We start from the raw sequence: 16,706 nt of genomic DNA on the forward strand, positions 1-16,706 counted from the left end.
GGAGATGGCTTACAGCAACTTGACAGCCTGCCAGATCATTTCTAGATGACCCACTATAAAAACATAATTCATAAAAAAAAATACTAGCAAAATATTTGCCATCTTTGGGGCAGATCTACAAGAAACTAACGCAGCGCGGTGCCTCAAGTCATTTTGCTACGCCGCGCTGCTTTAGTTTCGAAGCACAGGGATGCAACATATTTACAACAGTATGTCGCATCTTTGTGCTTCCCCCTGCACTAGCGCACAAACTGCTGCCATGTGCCGGCGCAGGCACCATTGCACCATGTTGCAAGAATGCCTGCATCGTGGGGCGATTGTTTTTGTGCAAGAAGGGGCACCTTCCTGCACAAAACAATCAATTGTCGTGATTTCCTCTTCTAATGTGTGCTGTGGAATGCAGCAGGCATTGAAAGAGGAAAAAAACGAGGAGAAATTAAAACATTGCTCCTCGTTGCACCTCGCGACGCCACCCCTAGGGTGGGGTAGCATTCTGACGCATTTCCAGATTTACGGTTTCTCGTAAATCTGGAAAATGCATCACCCACAGCAACACCCATGTCACGACCCTAACACACAAAGTGTTGCGTGAACAGGGGTGATATTTAGAAGCATAAGTTAAGTCACAGAGGATGACTTTACCTGTTCTTGTAAATATCACTTAGCAGGCTGCCCCACCGGTGCGTCACGCAACGTGATGCACTGGCGGCGCAAGGGGCTTGTAAATCTGCCCCTTTGTTTTTAAAGGTGGGTTTTAAATACCTAACAGATTTTCAAATCTCTATCCTAAACCAATAAGTCCATTCCATGGCTAGAACTCACTAATCAGGTAGCCCAGTGGATTAATGTATCCTATCCAGAAACCTGGGCTCCGATTCACAAGTGCAAAGTCATGAAAAGTGACACAAACAGGTTATGGGTCCTGATGAAGTATTTACTTTCCAACACATTCTCTGTGTTGAAAAGTAGGCCAAAAAATAACCCAAAGTGTCCTATGCATCAAGGGCATGTCACCTGGGTGGTACATGGGCATCCCAACACTACAACCCAGTTTCTGATAGAAAGCTATATCTACTCAAATTGGTATATAGGGCCTTGCGCCAAAATATATTCCCTCTTTGAAGCAGGCCTGAAGGAGAAATGTTTTAATTTTTTCTACCTTTGCCAAATTAAATGTATGCGCCACCATACAGAACACATCCAATGTGTGAACAGTTTTTAAAGTTAGTCTAAGCATAATGTTTTGTACTGGAAATATACCATTACAGTACAAAATCTATGATAGATATCATGTCCCTTTTCACAATGACACAAAGGAATGTGCATAGTGTTAAGCAGCCTGTTTGTTCACCAGCACGAGGAAGTGAGCAGCAGAAAAACATCTTAACTCTGGCTCTGCAATGATTGCTACGCTAGCGCAACTGGAGACAACTGTTTAGCACTCTTTTTTTAGTAAATGTGCTGCTTAGGTTTTATCACTGTGGTCATGAGATAGAATCCAAGTGGCTCCACTCAGGTTTTCATCCTTCCAAAGACAAAAGTTATCCCCATTGAGATGGGAAAGACTAAGCTCCTGTTTTCTTTTCCACAAAACTGCTTTGATAGTGAATGAGTCCATTGCAAAATGGGTCTATATTTAGTACTTACAGGTAAAATGTCTTAATTTAATGTATACATGTTTGTAGAGTAGGATAATGCTTTATTGAAGAAACTCAGTTATATAGAGTGTTACAATTGATAAGGACATGTAAAAGCACTCATAGATATAAAACATGTAATAGAATTGATAATGAAGTGTAAAACAAAAATGTAAAATACAAAGATGTTGCTATAATAAGTTCATTCAACCAATTAGCATTTTATCAATTATAAAGAGTAAAAGGAAGAAAAGAGATGGGGTAAAACAAGAGAGAGGGAAGGAGGAGGAACAATAAAAAATATAATTTGAGTTAAGAAGTGTAAACATTAAAATAGTTCAATCAGAATGCAGCCAAGTAATTCTATGTAGTAGTTATGGTGGTTCAAAAACAGTTGTGTTAGCTGAAGGGTTAACAGATTGTCTGGATAAGAAGGATGTGAGCGGCATCTACAGCACGTCTCATTTTATCATCTGGAGATGTGGTTGTAGCGTTAGCTCTGTCCAGTCTGTGATTATACCAGTACATATTCTATCATCACTAAACAAACTTTTAGTAGTATCCCTCCAATTATATGTAATAATTTGTAAAGCAATTAATAAATCAACAAATTTTCCAACCGTAACTTGAGTGCCATGTATGAGAAATACCTCCTAAAAAATATGTAATTTATCAAAACTTTTTTAGGAAAACAAATATCAATGATCTTATCCCTAAATTGTATCCAGAACACTTGTACATGGTCACATTAAAACATAGGTAGCAGATCACTATTGTTTTTGAAACAAGACCAACATCTGTTATCAGTCGAGAGTTTAAACCTGTGAAAGGAAATAGGGGTGAAAAGAAATAGCTGGTTGTAAAAAAAAAAAAAAAAAGAAAAAAGAAAAAAAGAATAATAATGTTTGTGTTGTACTGGCAGAATGCGAGGTATAATTGATTTTAAACCAAATTTGTTCCCATAAATGAGGAGAGAAAAAGTGTTGAAGATAATTTTCCCAGTGTAATTTCACAACAGACTTTGGTCCATCAGCAATGATGTTGTAAATGTAGGATGCACATAATTTGGAGTTGAAATTAAATGAAGAGAAGGATGTATGAGAATTGGAGTGTAGGGATGGGGGTGAAGAAAAAAGTTGTATCAGATTTTCATTGAGGTATTCAGATCTGGCAGCATAATGGGAGGGAATGAAAAACATGCTAGCTATCGTAATCGAAAGTTTCAAATCTATTAAGGCGTGGATTATGCTCTTCTTTCTTCCATTTATTCAAATAGCAGAAATTAACTGTAACCCAATAAAACTTCACTTCTCATAAGCCCATGGAAAGAGAAGTTCACAAATAAACAAGTTTATATTCAATCCGGCGCTGCCAGCCTCTGCAAAGGATGTTGTCTGTCGTCTCCCCCTCCTCCTTCCTGCCACCAAGCCGACCATGGATGATTTTCACTGTTTGGAGGACTCCATCAATGCAATTCAGAGAGCACTGGTTTACCCACAAAAGACATGAAGTAGAATAAACGAACACCAAGAATCATGAACATTGCCATGCCTTAGAAGATTGTAACGAACAAACTTCAAACAACCTGAAAAAAACCTTACTTACTTCAATAATCCGATCTAATAACCCGGGTGGGTTATCAATCATCATTGGGTGGGCTAATCCTTGCCTTGGAGTCCTTAATAGAATTGAAACTTTCCATTATGATAGCTAGGAAATGTTTCATTCTATGGCAGGGCCCAAAGTCAAGTATTACGCTAGTTTAAAGCTTATCCACCACCAGAGCTGCAATGGAGGAGACTGGTTTGAAATAAAACCTTTTGAAGGTTGAATCCGATGATCAGTCCGCTGCATTCAGAATATCCTCCAAGTGGGCTCCTAAATGCCCCTGAGCAGAATGTGTTCCAAAGATCTTGTTGTCAATTCCCGCCACCTGCATGATCCACTGTTAACACCTGGCGATGGTCAGAGAGGAGACTGCCTGGAACGATTTCCTCAAAGTGTGGACGAAACTCTGTCTTCAAAGTTTCATAGGCCTTGATGCATCTGACAACGCACAACCTGGGCACCACCAGAAATGCCAGATACGGGCTCATTCAGGGGTGACATTTGGTGCATTTAGTAACATCAAAAGTGACTCATTCCAGAGTAAAGAATCTTCCTGTAATGTCTAAGGCCCATACGTCCGACACTCTCCTGTCAGAGACCAGACACAATAGAATGGCAAGTTTGGCAGACAGCTTCTTCCTGAAAATGTATTTATTGCTCGACCATGCAGACGAGAGATTCAAAACTTTATTCAGGTGAGCAATCACAGCGTGACCCGCAGAGATCTCTGAACAAAATGTATAGACCGATCTTTAAGCCATTCCTTCTGCAACCAAAGAGACCAGGAAATTTAGGATGTGGTCTACCTTTGCCCCCACAGGATCCAAACTCAGTTGCAAACACCAACCCATCTACTGAGATAAGGCTCACCGATACCTCTTGACTAGACCGTCTGCCCAGGCTCAAGAGAGGAGGAGCACTGCATCTTGCAATAGGCCAGAGACTTGCCATCGCGACCTGTAATCCTCCATACCACAAGCTGGAGGCTGCCGTTTGTCACCAGAGGGAGAGGATCACCTGAGGGTTTGCTCAGGAGAAGACGATACTGGTATAGTCAGTTAGGAAAAGCTTAAGAAAATTCCATCAGAACCAGACTTGCAACTCCACACCGGAGTGATCACCATCAGATCCGCCTCTACCTGCGCACCCGAGTTGTCACCCGCATGATCATGGCAAATGGGGGAAAGGCAGAACCCTGCTCTGTTGACCAAACCTGGAGAAAAACATTGGTCACTGCAGCGCCTTGATCCGGTCTCCTTATGAAGTACCAGGGAAGTTTACGATCGAGTTGGGACACAAATCGGTTGATTGTGAATGGACCCCAAAGGGAGATGAGGGCTTGAAACATTGTCAGAAGAAGCTTCCACAGGCTCAAATCTTACAGATGAGGAGATTGCCAATCCGCCACTTGGTTGGCCTACCCCGGGAGATGTTCTGCAGGTCACTGAGACATGTTGTGTCAGGCAGTATTCCTAAAGTTCTTGGCCAGCTCCAAAAGGGCTTTGGACCGCGCACCTCCCAGATGGTTGACAATAGTGGACCGCCGCCAAAGGACACAAGATTGATCCCGGTCTTTGGTCCAACATTTGACTGCAAAAGAGTCCACCATCAGTTCCAAGCAGTTGATGTGCATTGGCTGTTCTGTGGCGGACCACCTGCCACTGGTGATGAATTCCCCACAGCGAGCTCTGCAACTTGAACAGCTGGCATAAGACTCAATCACGAGATCCGGTTACATTCCGAAATGGAACGACAATGCCATGCCTCCATGTGGGAGAGGCACCATTGCAGTTCCTCCTTAGCTTTGCCGGGGTGAGGGGCACGTACTGGGAGTATGAGACCACAATGAGGTAAGAGGCCTTTAACCACTGGAGGGCCTGAAAGTGTAGGTGTCCCAGAAAAATTGCCTGAATTGAGGATTACAACAGGCCTACAACCCTGTCTATCTGGCAGAGGAAGGTCCTTGGTTTTGCCATTGTCCACCACACCTCGTGCCAAATTTCAGCAATCTTCCTGGAGACTCATTGTTGATGCCACCAAGTTGATCACAAATCCCCGAAAAGTGGTTGAACATGTAGGGGCCAGGCTTGAATTTACTTGATTGATGAAAAACACCAGGGATTGAAGAAGATCCACTACCATCTGGAGATGGTAGGACAGAGCAAGGCGGCATTGATCCATCAGCAGCATATCATCCAGGTGCACGATCATGCATATGCCGGACACCCTCAAATATTCTAATACTGGTCTCAGAATCTTGGTGAAACACCAAGGGGCCGACGACCATCCAAAAGGTAGAGAGGTGAATCCGAAAGTTTGATTCTGCCACGGAAATCGGAGAAACCGGCGATGCGGTGGAAAGATCTTTACCGTAAGAAGCCCAGGCTGACCATCCAGTCACTGGGTCGGAGGAGGTGGATGCCTTCCATTTTGAAGTGGCGGTACACCAGCCACTTGTTATATTCTCTGAGATTGATCACTGGGCACTGACCCCCACCCTATTTTTGGACCGGAAACAAATTGCTCAGAAAACCAGAAGGGTAAGAAAATGGAACAACAAATTGCCCCTTCAGCCAGAAGCTCCTGAATCTCCAGCTGGATAAGGGTGTCCTCCTGTCTGGAGAAAAGGATGGGGTGAGGGAGGGCAGGTTTAAAAGAGGAACCGTAGAAATCTATGAGAAACCCATGCACTGTTTGGAGTACTCAAGCGTCGGACATGAGATCCCGCCTTTTGTCTATAAACTGAGCCAGTCCACCTCCCCAAGCAACTACAAGAAGTGAATGGTAAACTCACCGTGTCTATTGGGGTTGGTTCCTTCACCCCTGGGTCCATTGCGTTGACCTCTGTGGCATGCCAATCCTCGGGTGGGATAGAGACCCCAGAATCGCCAGGAGTCTTCTCATTGGCCGCACTGGTATTGTTGGCCCCTGCCAGAGTCCAAGTAAAACAGCCAGCTGGACGCCCCCTACCACTGCCGGCCCCACTAAAAATGTGCATTTAAAATGCACTTCACTGTTGACTGGGCCTTTTCAAGATAATTAAACATTGAGACAAATTTACCAACTTTTTGACGAATGGGTCATCAAAGAGCCCACCCTGTGCCTCCTGGCCCTTCTCTGACCTGGCCAACTTCCCTAGCTTGGGGTCAATTTTAATTAACAAGGACCTGCGCATCTCCATGGAGATGGCGCAGTTTGCATTGCCAAGAAATATAATGGCCAATTGGGCCAGCTGGACAGTACATCCGGGTAAATTAAGACCCCGGATGTCTTGGTGTCCTCTGCCCTGTCAAAGATTTTTGCAAATGGGCCTGTGATTTTCAGGAGCTTGCCCTGGCACGACGGTCAGTACCTTTATTAGGGTCCTCAATCTATTTGGCTAGGAAAGTGGCCATCCAAGCGTCTATACAGTAGAAGAAAAGTCTTTCCCCTTAAAATCAGCGATACTTAAGCATAATCATTCACCAGTTAACACGGTATTGCAATGCACCACACCTAAAACGAATATATAAGATGAGACCACCTACTAAAAACAAATAGGCCACCAAATTAGAGATATAACATCATAGAGTTTAATTGAAAAAAAAGATCAGATCATAAAAATGTCATTATATACATCCTTTAAAAATATTCGATAAAAATTTCCAAGAGAAATTTCATCTACAACAGGCAATATAGAGACCTATGTATACAGTGTATAAAAACCTTAAACAAAGTTATAAGAAAATGAGACCACAAACCCTAAAAGAGAGACCCTAGTGCACAGTTCTTAAAGTGCTGTTGCATAAAATAATCTGACTGTTTGCATCAAGTTAGTATCCTGGTGAATGCGAGACAATTCATCCCAGTAATTCCTCGAGGTCGGAATCAATGACATTTAGCGTCAACGCGTTTCGGTGGATGTGAATGTATAAGTCCCACCTTCCTCAGGACAACAAGATAAGTGTTTATTTCCTCCCACAAAGGGGTGCTAGAAGTACTTTCGGTAATGTTCATCCGAGTATTGAAAAACTATATATAGTGGTGTGGCTTAATCAGCTGAGCCCACTGCCTCTCGGCAATGCGAGAGGGCTCCTTTCACATCTCTTTGTAAACAGGTGAAATCTGGCCTCTCGAGATTGTGGGCAAAGTTTCCAATATGGTCCAGAAAGTATGTTACTTCCACTAACGGATTTATATTCGGATACCTCCGGAGGAGCTACCGATGCCCAGTAAGAAGGAACTTGATTCTAATATTGAATGAGACCACTTTGATGTGGTAATCTGACTTTGGGCTACTTGGAACCGCAGTTTTGCAGGAAGAGGTATTAATAATATCCTCCGGCGAGTGGTATCCGAATATAAACCCGTTAGTGGAAGTAACATACTTTGTGGACCGTATTGTTTAATTCTCATAGTTTTTTTATTGATTCACTTATAGAGATCGTGTTTCTTCACACAGATACTTTTTCAAGCAATCAGATTTGTGGTTGCAAGTGAGCTAATTGTATGGTTGGACTATTATCTTATTTCTTTCACCCTGGTGTTTTTTTCGGTTTTTCTTTTACTTAGAGTTGCACCACTTTACTGTAATCTCAGTGCTTGAGATTACTAAAATAACATACGTTCAAGCACCATAGGTTTGGTGATGGATTTTCACAGATCTGAGATACTATGTGGTTATGGATGGATTCATTTTGTTCATTTGTAGCCCTGTTGTAGTCGATGGTGGACATACCATAACAACTAAACACATGCTAGCTACAATATTCGTCAAGGTTGTTGGATGCATGTGAAGGATCAAGAAATAGAACTACTATTTACGTTAGTACTATTTGATATTGAACAATTTACTTCCTGGTGCTTAGGGGACCATACAATTACTGTTGGAAGCATTGTCATCTTTTCAGAGTGCATGGTGGCAACTTCTCTTCCTTGGAGCACCTTTTCGATTTGCATTATATTAAATACTAGGCACACACAAATTTGTGCATCTTTATGACCTTGCAACCTTTCTTTCTGCAATTTTGATTGAATATAAATGACTTGGCTCCTATCCATCCATCCATCCACACAGAGGAACTAATCTGAGCCTGGCTTTACTGCTGACATCAACCAACACTTTCCATACTACAGGCCTGGTGGTATACGCAGATTTAACTGCCATTTGAGTTCATGATCTTCAATTGACAGCCCAGATTTACAAAGAAATGAAGTGAGGTATTTAAGAAAAAAGAAATTAACATCTGCAGATTTTGTTGGAGTAAGTTTTACATGGGGAAAAAATCCACTTTAAGGCGATCTGAGCCAGACGTTTTATGGCTAAAGGGACCCCGTGGTAATTTGATGAGAAAAACAGGAACTCTTTGGGTGGAAATGCATTATACTGCTCTTAATATAAACCATATTGGAAAATCTTTTCACACAGTCAAACTTTTGTCATGCCCTGTAGATATAGTAGGTACAAAAGGGGGTGGTGATGGACGGAGCATCAGAACCAATCAAACACTCACACCCAGTCAATAGATCTGGGTTTGATCCATCACCGTTCTTTAGCCCACTCTGTCACCCCAGTTCAGACATGGCCATATGCAAATCAGTCTGACCCTGTGCCTCATGGGAACAGTCCAGCCCGAACTGCCAAGCCATGCCTTCCCTGGACCGGAAACAAGCTTCCTAGGACCGGTTTCTGGCATTTCAGCCGTCTTCAGCCAGGCTTGCTTGAATCCAGTGGCAAAGTGAGCAAGGGACTCACGTCTGAGCATACCCTGCCAACTTATGGCGAACAAAGCGGTACAAAAGGGGGTGGTGATGGACGGAGCATCAGAACCAATCAAACACTCACACCCAGTCAATAGATCTGGGTTTGATCCATCACCGTTCTTTAGCCCACTCTGTCACCCCAGTTCAGACATGGCCATATGCAAATCAGTCTGACCCTGTGCCTCATGGGAACAGTCCAGCCCGAACTGCCAAGCCATGCCTTCCCTGGACCGGAAACAAGCTTCCTAGGACCGGTTTCTGGCATTTCAGCCGTCTTCAGCCAGGCTTGCTTGAATCCAGTGGCAAAGTGAGCAAGGGACTCACGTCTGAGCATACCCTGCCAACTTATGGCGAACAAAGCGGTACAAAAGGGGGTGGTGATGGACGGAGCATCAGAACCAATCAAACACTCACACCCAGTCAATAGATCTGGGTTTGATCCATCACCGTTCTTTAGCCCACTCTGTCACCCCAGTTCAGACATGGCCATATGCAAATCAGTCTGACCCTGTGCCTCATGGGAACAGTCCAGCCCGAACTGCCAAGCCATGCCTTCCCTGGACCGGAAACAAGCTTCCTAGGACCCACCCCCTTTTGTACTGCTGTAGATATAGTAGGCTCTTTGATCAACTTAGTGTATTGATTTGAGTTTCAATATACTTTCTAAGTCTGAAGGTAAAATTCTTGACCAGCACAAGACAAAAACTAAATCTGTTTGCTTGGACTCATAGTTCGGCATAGGTCACAGTAACATTTTCATGAGAGAATACCTGTTATGCATGGTCTTTCATTTTAAGGCTGACTTGGTGTCCTAATGAATGCTTTTTAATACGCAACATCTTATGAACCCCTTAACAGATTATCTTTTTGTTTTTTATAAAATTTTGTTCTTCTTGGTTCAGACCATTGATTGAGCGATTCATACAATTATGGTGTTAATTGGTGGGGTTTTTTAGTGGTTAATTTGTTACAAATAGCTTAAACAGATTTGTTCACTTCACGACAAGCTACTAAATGTGAACCAAGGATGCAATTACATAACACTGGTTTCCTTCTTGTGTGTCCTATTTGGGCAATAATGATACTTAATCAGAGCCCTTCTGAAAACACTGATCTCTCTCTCCCTCTTGCCTTAGAGTATGGGCACCCAGCCAGACCTGTACTTTCATCAACGTCTAATTTTATGCTTACATCACACACAGCCTGTCATGTGGTCCAACAGGGCACTGTAAATTTAAAAAGTTCAAACTTTTCATAACAAGAACCATTGCATATATTCAAGACACATGCTGTTGACTGGGGCACTGGAACCCTCCTTATATCAAACAAGAATTATATCCATTGTTCAAAGAGTAAAATTTGAAGGATTTGGGATTTAATACTGTATGTCACTTTGAGACATCTTGGTTTGCAGCCAGATTCCTTATAGACCTGTGGTGTGAGTTCCAACTTGTCTGTAACATCCAGAAAGAGCTCTCTCTCATTAACGGTATCTCTTAGGCTTTCAAACATCGAAACAGCCCAGAGACCACGAGGAGTCAAATTTAAAATGTTTTGCAGCATGCTGAAATCATGCTGAACAAAGGCCGAGATTACCTGCACAACCAGACACATCACTATGCCCCTTACGGAAATCCTTGCTCAACTTTATCGAATACTATTTGTACAAATATATGAAAATAATAATGAACAATCTGTATTTTAATAATGAAGGCTTCAGAAGGGTTTTTAAAACTTGAGTGTATATTTTTGGAAGTTATGCATTTCCCTTTGATTAATTGTCATAATATGTTTTCTTAAGATCGCTGCCACAACGTTATTGATGGAAAGAAATATTCCACGTTGGCTTTGGCCAAGAACTGGGACCCCAGGGGAAGTTTTGGGTCTGGAGGAAGGCAAATGGTACTTAAGGTAAAGTAAAATAATTTATAAGAATAGCATAACCAATCAAAGTGTTGTGGTCCTGTAGATGCTCATGAAAGTCACTCTCAAACAAACATGGATGTTCAGCCAACCACACTGAGCATGCCGTGCTCAGATTGAGTGCCTCAACCAAACCTGGATTTTCAGCCAATCACTCAGAGCATGCTTTGCATATAATGAAAAGGTTAATGTATAGGATGGTTGAGAGGCAAAAGATTCCCTTCTTTCCCTTTGTTTATTTTCCTTAGTCCAATTTACAATTAGAGGGCAACCTCGAACTCTGTGGTGTTGGCGTCGGGCTGGTAATGGGACATCTGGTCCTGCCATTGGGCCATACTGCTGTCTGTGAAGGTTTGAATCCAGACAACTTGCCTATGTCAGATTTGAAATTTTGTTTGACCGTAGTTGTAACAAAAAGACACTTCACTCTAGCACAAAAGTCAGTAGCTTGACTCAGGCAAAGCTTATGTGACAGGATGTTTGAGACTCAATCTCAGAAAATGTTAGATCGGAAACTCAAGAAGACACGAGTACAGACATTTAATGACACTATGACGGAGTAATGACAGAAAAATCAGAGCATCCATCTCCATGCACCCTCCCTTCCAAACAAAAATCAATAGACATTATACCTGTTCTGGCATGCTAAACAGCTAAAGAACTGAGCAATATAACCAAGTCAAGTGGAATTACACTGAATATCTGTAATGGAAGACTGGTTTACAGTTGGGTCACGGTTTACTTTAATATTTTTATTTAGTATTGGCATGAACATCTTGTCAAAGGCAATTTTATGGTGCAAAGTTAAGTAAGCATTGGCAAACCTAATAGGTCTGGCCTTGGCATTCCTGTGCAATGTTACATTTCCTATAATTATTTTTTATTGCAAGAAAGAGAATAAAAAGAACACATGCTGCCACTTAAATGTGGCCTGCCAAATGCTTGCAATAAAAATTCATATTAAAAAAAATACTTTCACTGATGTTGCCATTTTACTAGTGTGTTCTTAAATTAGAAGCCTTTCAGTTATACCATACATTCTATTATTTGTGAAGGAGACAAGAAAAAATTCTCTACCTAAGTAAGTACTCAAATTACAGCCAGCTACCACGTAACCGTTTAATACTTTACAACAGCAATTTTAAATAGGAGACGAAAAATAACACCACCTAACTGGGTACCAGAAGTAAGCAAAAGATAGATCTGGTATTTAAAGTTGATTTAAAAAAGTTAAACAATTGAACCAGATTTGTCACTAAAGAAAAATAAGCTACTGTAAAGAGGATATGAACAATTGCACAGACTTTGTTCAGTCACTCAAAGTGAAGGAGGCCAATGGATAAAGTGGGCTGGCTCACTACTCCAGGCTGAATGCTGTAGTGGGCGGAGCAAACTGTAAATGACAATTTAACAGCCCAAAAGATGAGGCCTTCTGACCGAAAAGGCCCTCTATTATCCTAAAATTATGCATGAGCACTTTGGAAAAAACAATAGTCCGTTGAGAAAGCTAAAGCAGTCTCAAAAATTGTAATAGTGGCACTACTACATTATAATAGGATATTACAATTGCATGAAGAGCAAGAACAAAGCAAATGCTGAAATACAACATAGTGCCTTAAGACTAACACAAGCTTGGAAATAGGAGCATAGCAACAATGTTGTGTTGGCAATGTCAGCTTTGTTTGAAATTCAAATTTTAAAAAAATCAACTGAACAATAAAGCCGAACAAAGCACCAAAAGCTATTTCTGTTTTCTGTGTTGACTTTACAAGTGTTTATATCATGTTGTATGGAAACCTGTAATCCCAGTATAAAACACTTATTAGATTTCCTGCTTAAAGTCTAGTTCTAACCCAACTAATCATCTATAATAAAAAAAAAAAGTCACCACATCTCCACAGCAATATATGGGATAAAGTACTTTCTGCTGTATGTTCAAATGATATTACAAGTCACCAAAGAGTTCTGCGACTATGTAAATTGTGACCGTATAAAAGCTGAAGGCAGAGTTGCTTTGGAAGGTCACCGAACTCCTGTCTCAAAGCTTGATAGTAGAGTCTGTGTGACATGACTAGGCAACGTATTACAGTAAAGCTGTGACATAACAATAATAGCTGCGGTGGCGAAAAATAATTGGGTAAAGCAGATCACTTCAGCAGAATTAAAACTGCAGCACCAACAATCAAATAAGTAAATCGCTTTTCAGGAGTTTTTCCTCTGAGTTATATCACTCTGACATTTCTGTCTGTAGCTGTTGAGGAGAAGTTTGTTGTAGTGTGTTTATGTTTTTTAAGTCTGTGGTCCATTCCAGGAAATCAGGACATATTTTCACACATTTATTTTACATATCTGCAACTGCAGAACCAATCAGGATAGGAGAACAAAGATTGGCGATGGGTGATGTATGTGACTGTTTTAAAATGAATAAAACGTCTGCTTCCATACATTAAAAGTCTATTGCAAAAGTCACCTTCAGAGTTCTGTGATCCTATACAGAAGTTTCGCTGTGTTCCTATATATATATATATATATATATATATATATATATATATATGGTAAAAGAGCTCCTCAGTGACTTTTAATAGCCTGATCATGTACAGTGACTGGTCAGTTATTGCTTATGTAATACATGGAAGCAAGCAATAACTGACATCTCTACTCATCTGTAATGAGAACATGTCATCACAACAATGCTTTAACAATGTATTACAGTTTCTCTTTAACATCACAATGCCTGCTGCTGGGGATATACAGCTGGGAAAGCAACTGCATGAGCTGACCATAAACTGCAATGTAAACGCTTAAATTTATGAGACGCTTCCACGCTTTATTTCCTTTCTGTGAAAATACACACTACTTGACTGGTAATGTGTAGTGTATGTGTTGACTGTACTGTTGGAGGTAGCCATAGAAAATCACAAAGTTGACTTTGTTTTTGACTTATTACACTTACAATCGTTTTTTAACAAATTGCAGGATGCTTATTGAAATGTTTATTTTTACAGGACACAATTTACAATTAACAAACAATAGGACCTTTTTTATGAAAAGGAACAAGTGACAAAGAATATCACACAATAAAAGGAAACTACATATACAACACCCCTTAGGCCCGATTGCGTATGGGGGGGCTAATCTCGGGAGCCTTCACAATGCAGTGGGGCACCAGACAGGGGTGTCCCCTGTTGCCGCTACTTTTCGCGGCAGCAATGGAACCACTAGCGGAATCTCTGCGGAAACAATTGGATAACTGGGGGAATAAATTGGGAGACAAGAACCACGTGGTCTCTATGTGTGCAGATAATACTTTAATATACACTTGACAACCCACTCAGGGGATCCCCAAAATATTAGAAATACTAAGCAAATTTGGTGAACTCTCTGGACTAAAAACAAACCGCAACAAACCAACACTGCTACCGATAGGTCGGTTAGCCAAAATGCCAAGGGAATAATTGCCAATAATAGGACTACCATGGGTGGTAACTGACCCAAAATACTTGGGAATCAGGCTGGCGAGTTCACCCGAGAGTCATTTGGAAATAACATAGGTAGAAGGGGTGGGAGGTTCGGTGTGCTTTTGGCAAGGGCTACCACTATCACTCATGGGTAAAATCACAATTACAAAAATGATTGTTCTGCCACGGTGTCTAAATGTGATTCAACATTCGATTTAAGAGATCCCTAATTACTTCTTCAAAACATTAAATAAATTGCTGATAGAACTGTTGTGGGGGTCAAAACGTAAAAGGGTGAGCTTAAAAACAATGCAGAGAACATGGCAAAATGGGGGTTGGATGTTCCTCATATGGAATTATACTACATGGCCTCTCAACTTCAGCATGCAATTCATTGGCTTGATGACAATGTTAACGGGGGAAAAAGGTTATTGGTCGGAACGTACGACGGTGACTCATTAGCGGGACACAATGCAAGGGGCAGGGGTCTCGCTAGCCTGCCCATACATAATCCAACATGTGGCACAAGCGTGGGAACGCATAGTCAAAAAGGTGATAAGCCAAGCCCCGCATGCTCCAGACATGCCCCTTTGGGTGATACAACCTTATGTGAAAATAGTAGACTCTATGTCTATCCATAAACCAACACTGCTACCGATAGGTCAGTTAGCCAAAATGCCAAGGGAATAATTGCCAATAATAGGACTACCATGGGTGGTAACTGACCCCAAATACTTGGGAATCAGGCTGGCGAGTTCACCCGAGAGTCATTTGGAAATAACATAGGAAGAGTAGTAGAAGGGGTGAGAGGTTCGGTGTGCTTTTGGCAAGGGCTACCACTATCACTCATGGGTAAAATCACAATTACAAAAATGATTGTTCTGCCACGGTGTCTAAATGTGATTCAACATTCGATTTAAGAGATCCCTAATTACTTCTTCAAAACATTAAATAAATTGCTGATAGAACTGTTGTGGGGGTCAAAACGTAAAAGGGTGAGCTTAAAAACAATGCAGAGAACATGGCAAAATGGGGGTTGGATGTTCCTCATATGGAATTATACTACATGGCCTCTCAACTTCAGCATGCAATTCATTGGCTTGATGACAATGTTAACGGGGAAAAAAGGTTATTGGTCGGAACGTACGATGGTGACTCATTAGCGGGACACAATGCAAGGGGCAGGGGTCTCGCGAGCCTGCCCATACATAATCCAACATGTGGCACAAGTGTGGGAACGCATAGTCAAAAAGGTGATAAGCCAAGCCCCGCATGCTCCAGACATGCCCCTTTGGGTGATACAACCTTATGTGAAAATAGTAGACTATGTCTATCCATAAATGGGAAGAAGGTGGAGACCTATTCTCAAATAATCAATTGATCTACAGTGAAAATGCAGAGGCTACATTCGAGTTAGGACGGGGGCAATTTTTGCAATACAGAAAGATATCACATGTGACCAGTGACCTGTGGGCGCCATTCCCAGAGGAGCCATCAATAACAAGAGTGCTCCAAGTTACGCTATATGGCGCAGGGTGGTCGCCTAATCTCGCACATGTACCGAGCACTTAGAGAGGATCTGAAAGCCCCTGCTCTACCGGTCCAGGTGCACTGGGAGAGCCCCTATCAGAGCAGGAATTAATTCAAGTGCATAAGGGAGTGAACTTTAATCAGAGGTTTAAGTTAGTTCAATGTTAATGTTAATGTTAATGTTACTGGGTACTTCTAGAGCGCACGGCTACTCCCAGGAGTGTCCCGGCGCTAAAAGGAAAAGTACCAGTGACAGAACCAAAACTGTATAGCCCCGAAGCTGCAGAACTATTATACAAACAGCCAAATTTTAAGGCTGCGACGGAAACTAAGGAGATCCTCCTCCTGACGCAGATCAAGAGGCAAGCTATTCCAAAGCTGAGAGGCCACTACCTGGAAAGAATGTCCACCCAAGCGAGAGCGAAGTAACCTTGGAGTCTGTGAAAGAAGCAGATTAGGAGACCTCAGGTTTCTAAATGGAACATAGTGCTGACATCTATTTCTCAAGTACAAGGCACCAATGTTATGGATGGCTTGGAAGCCAGCACCAAGGCCTTAAAGTTTACGCTCTTGCATACTGGAAGCCAGTGCAAGGACCTTAGGTGAGGAGTCATATGGGTCCTAAAGTCAACCATAAGTATGGCTATTGCCGTGGTATTCTGTACCACCTGAAGGCGGCCAATGAGATGGTCCGGCAGGCCGAGATAGAGAACGTTAACATAGTCAAGACGCGACAGGATCAGTGCTTGAACTACTGTCTTCCTGTGGGATGCTGGGAGTAACGGGAGAAAGTTATGCAACATTTTCA

The 16,706-nt window shown here is 41.9% G+C and overlaps 1 protein-coding gene across 3 annotated transcripts in view; it reads left to right on the plus strand.

Moving 5' to 3' along the window:
• The window catches only part of LOC146785834 (transient receptor potential cation channel subfamily V member 6-like), a 318,210-nt gene that overhangs the window by 298,599 nt on the left and 2,905 nt on the right, over positions 1–16,706 (plus strand). For all 3 annotated transcript variants that reach the window (XM_085635167.1, XM_085635169.1, XM_085635168.1), the window contains one exon: positions 10,789–10,898. In XM_085635167.1, the coding sequence (XP_085491293.1) occupies positions 10,789–10,898 (110 nt within the window). The remainder of the gene's footprint in view (positions 1–10,788; positions 10,899–16,706) is intronic.

Source organism: Triturus cristatus, chromosome 11, assembly GCF_964204655.1.
Source record: "Triturus cristatus chromosome 11, aTriCri1.1, whole genome shotgun sequence".
Lineage (NCBI taxonomy): Eukaryota > Metazoa > Chordata > Amphibia > Caudata > Salamandridae > Triturus > Triturus cristatus.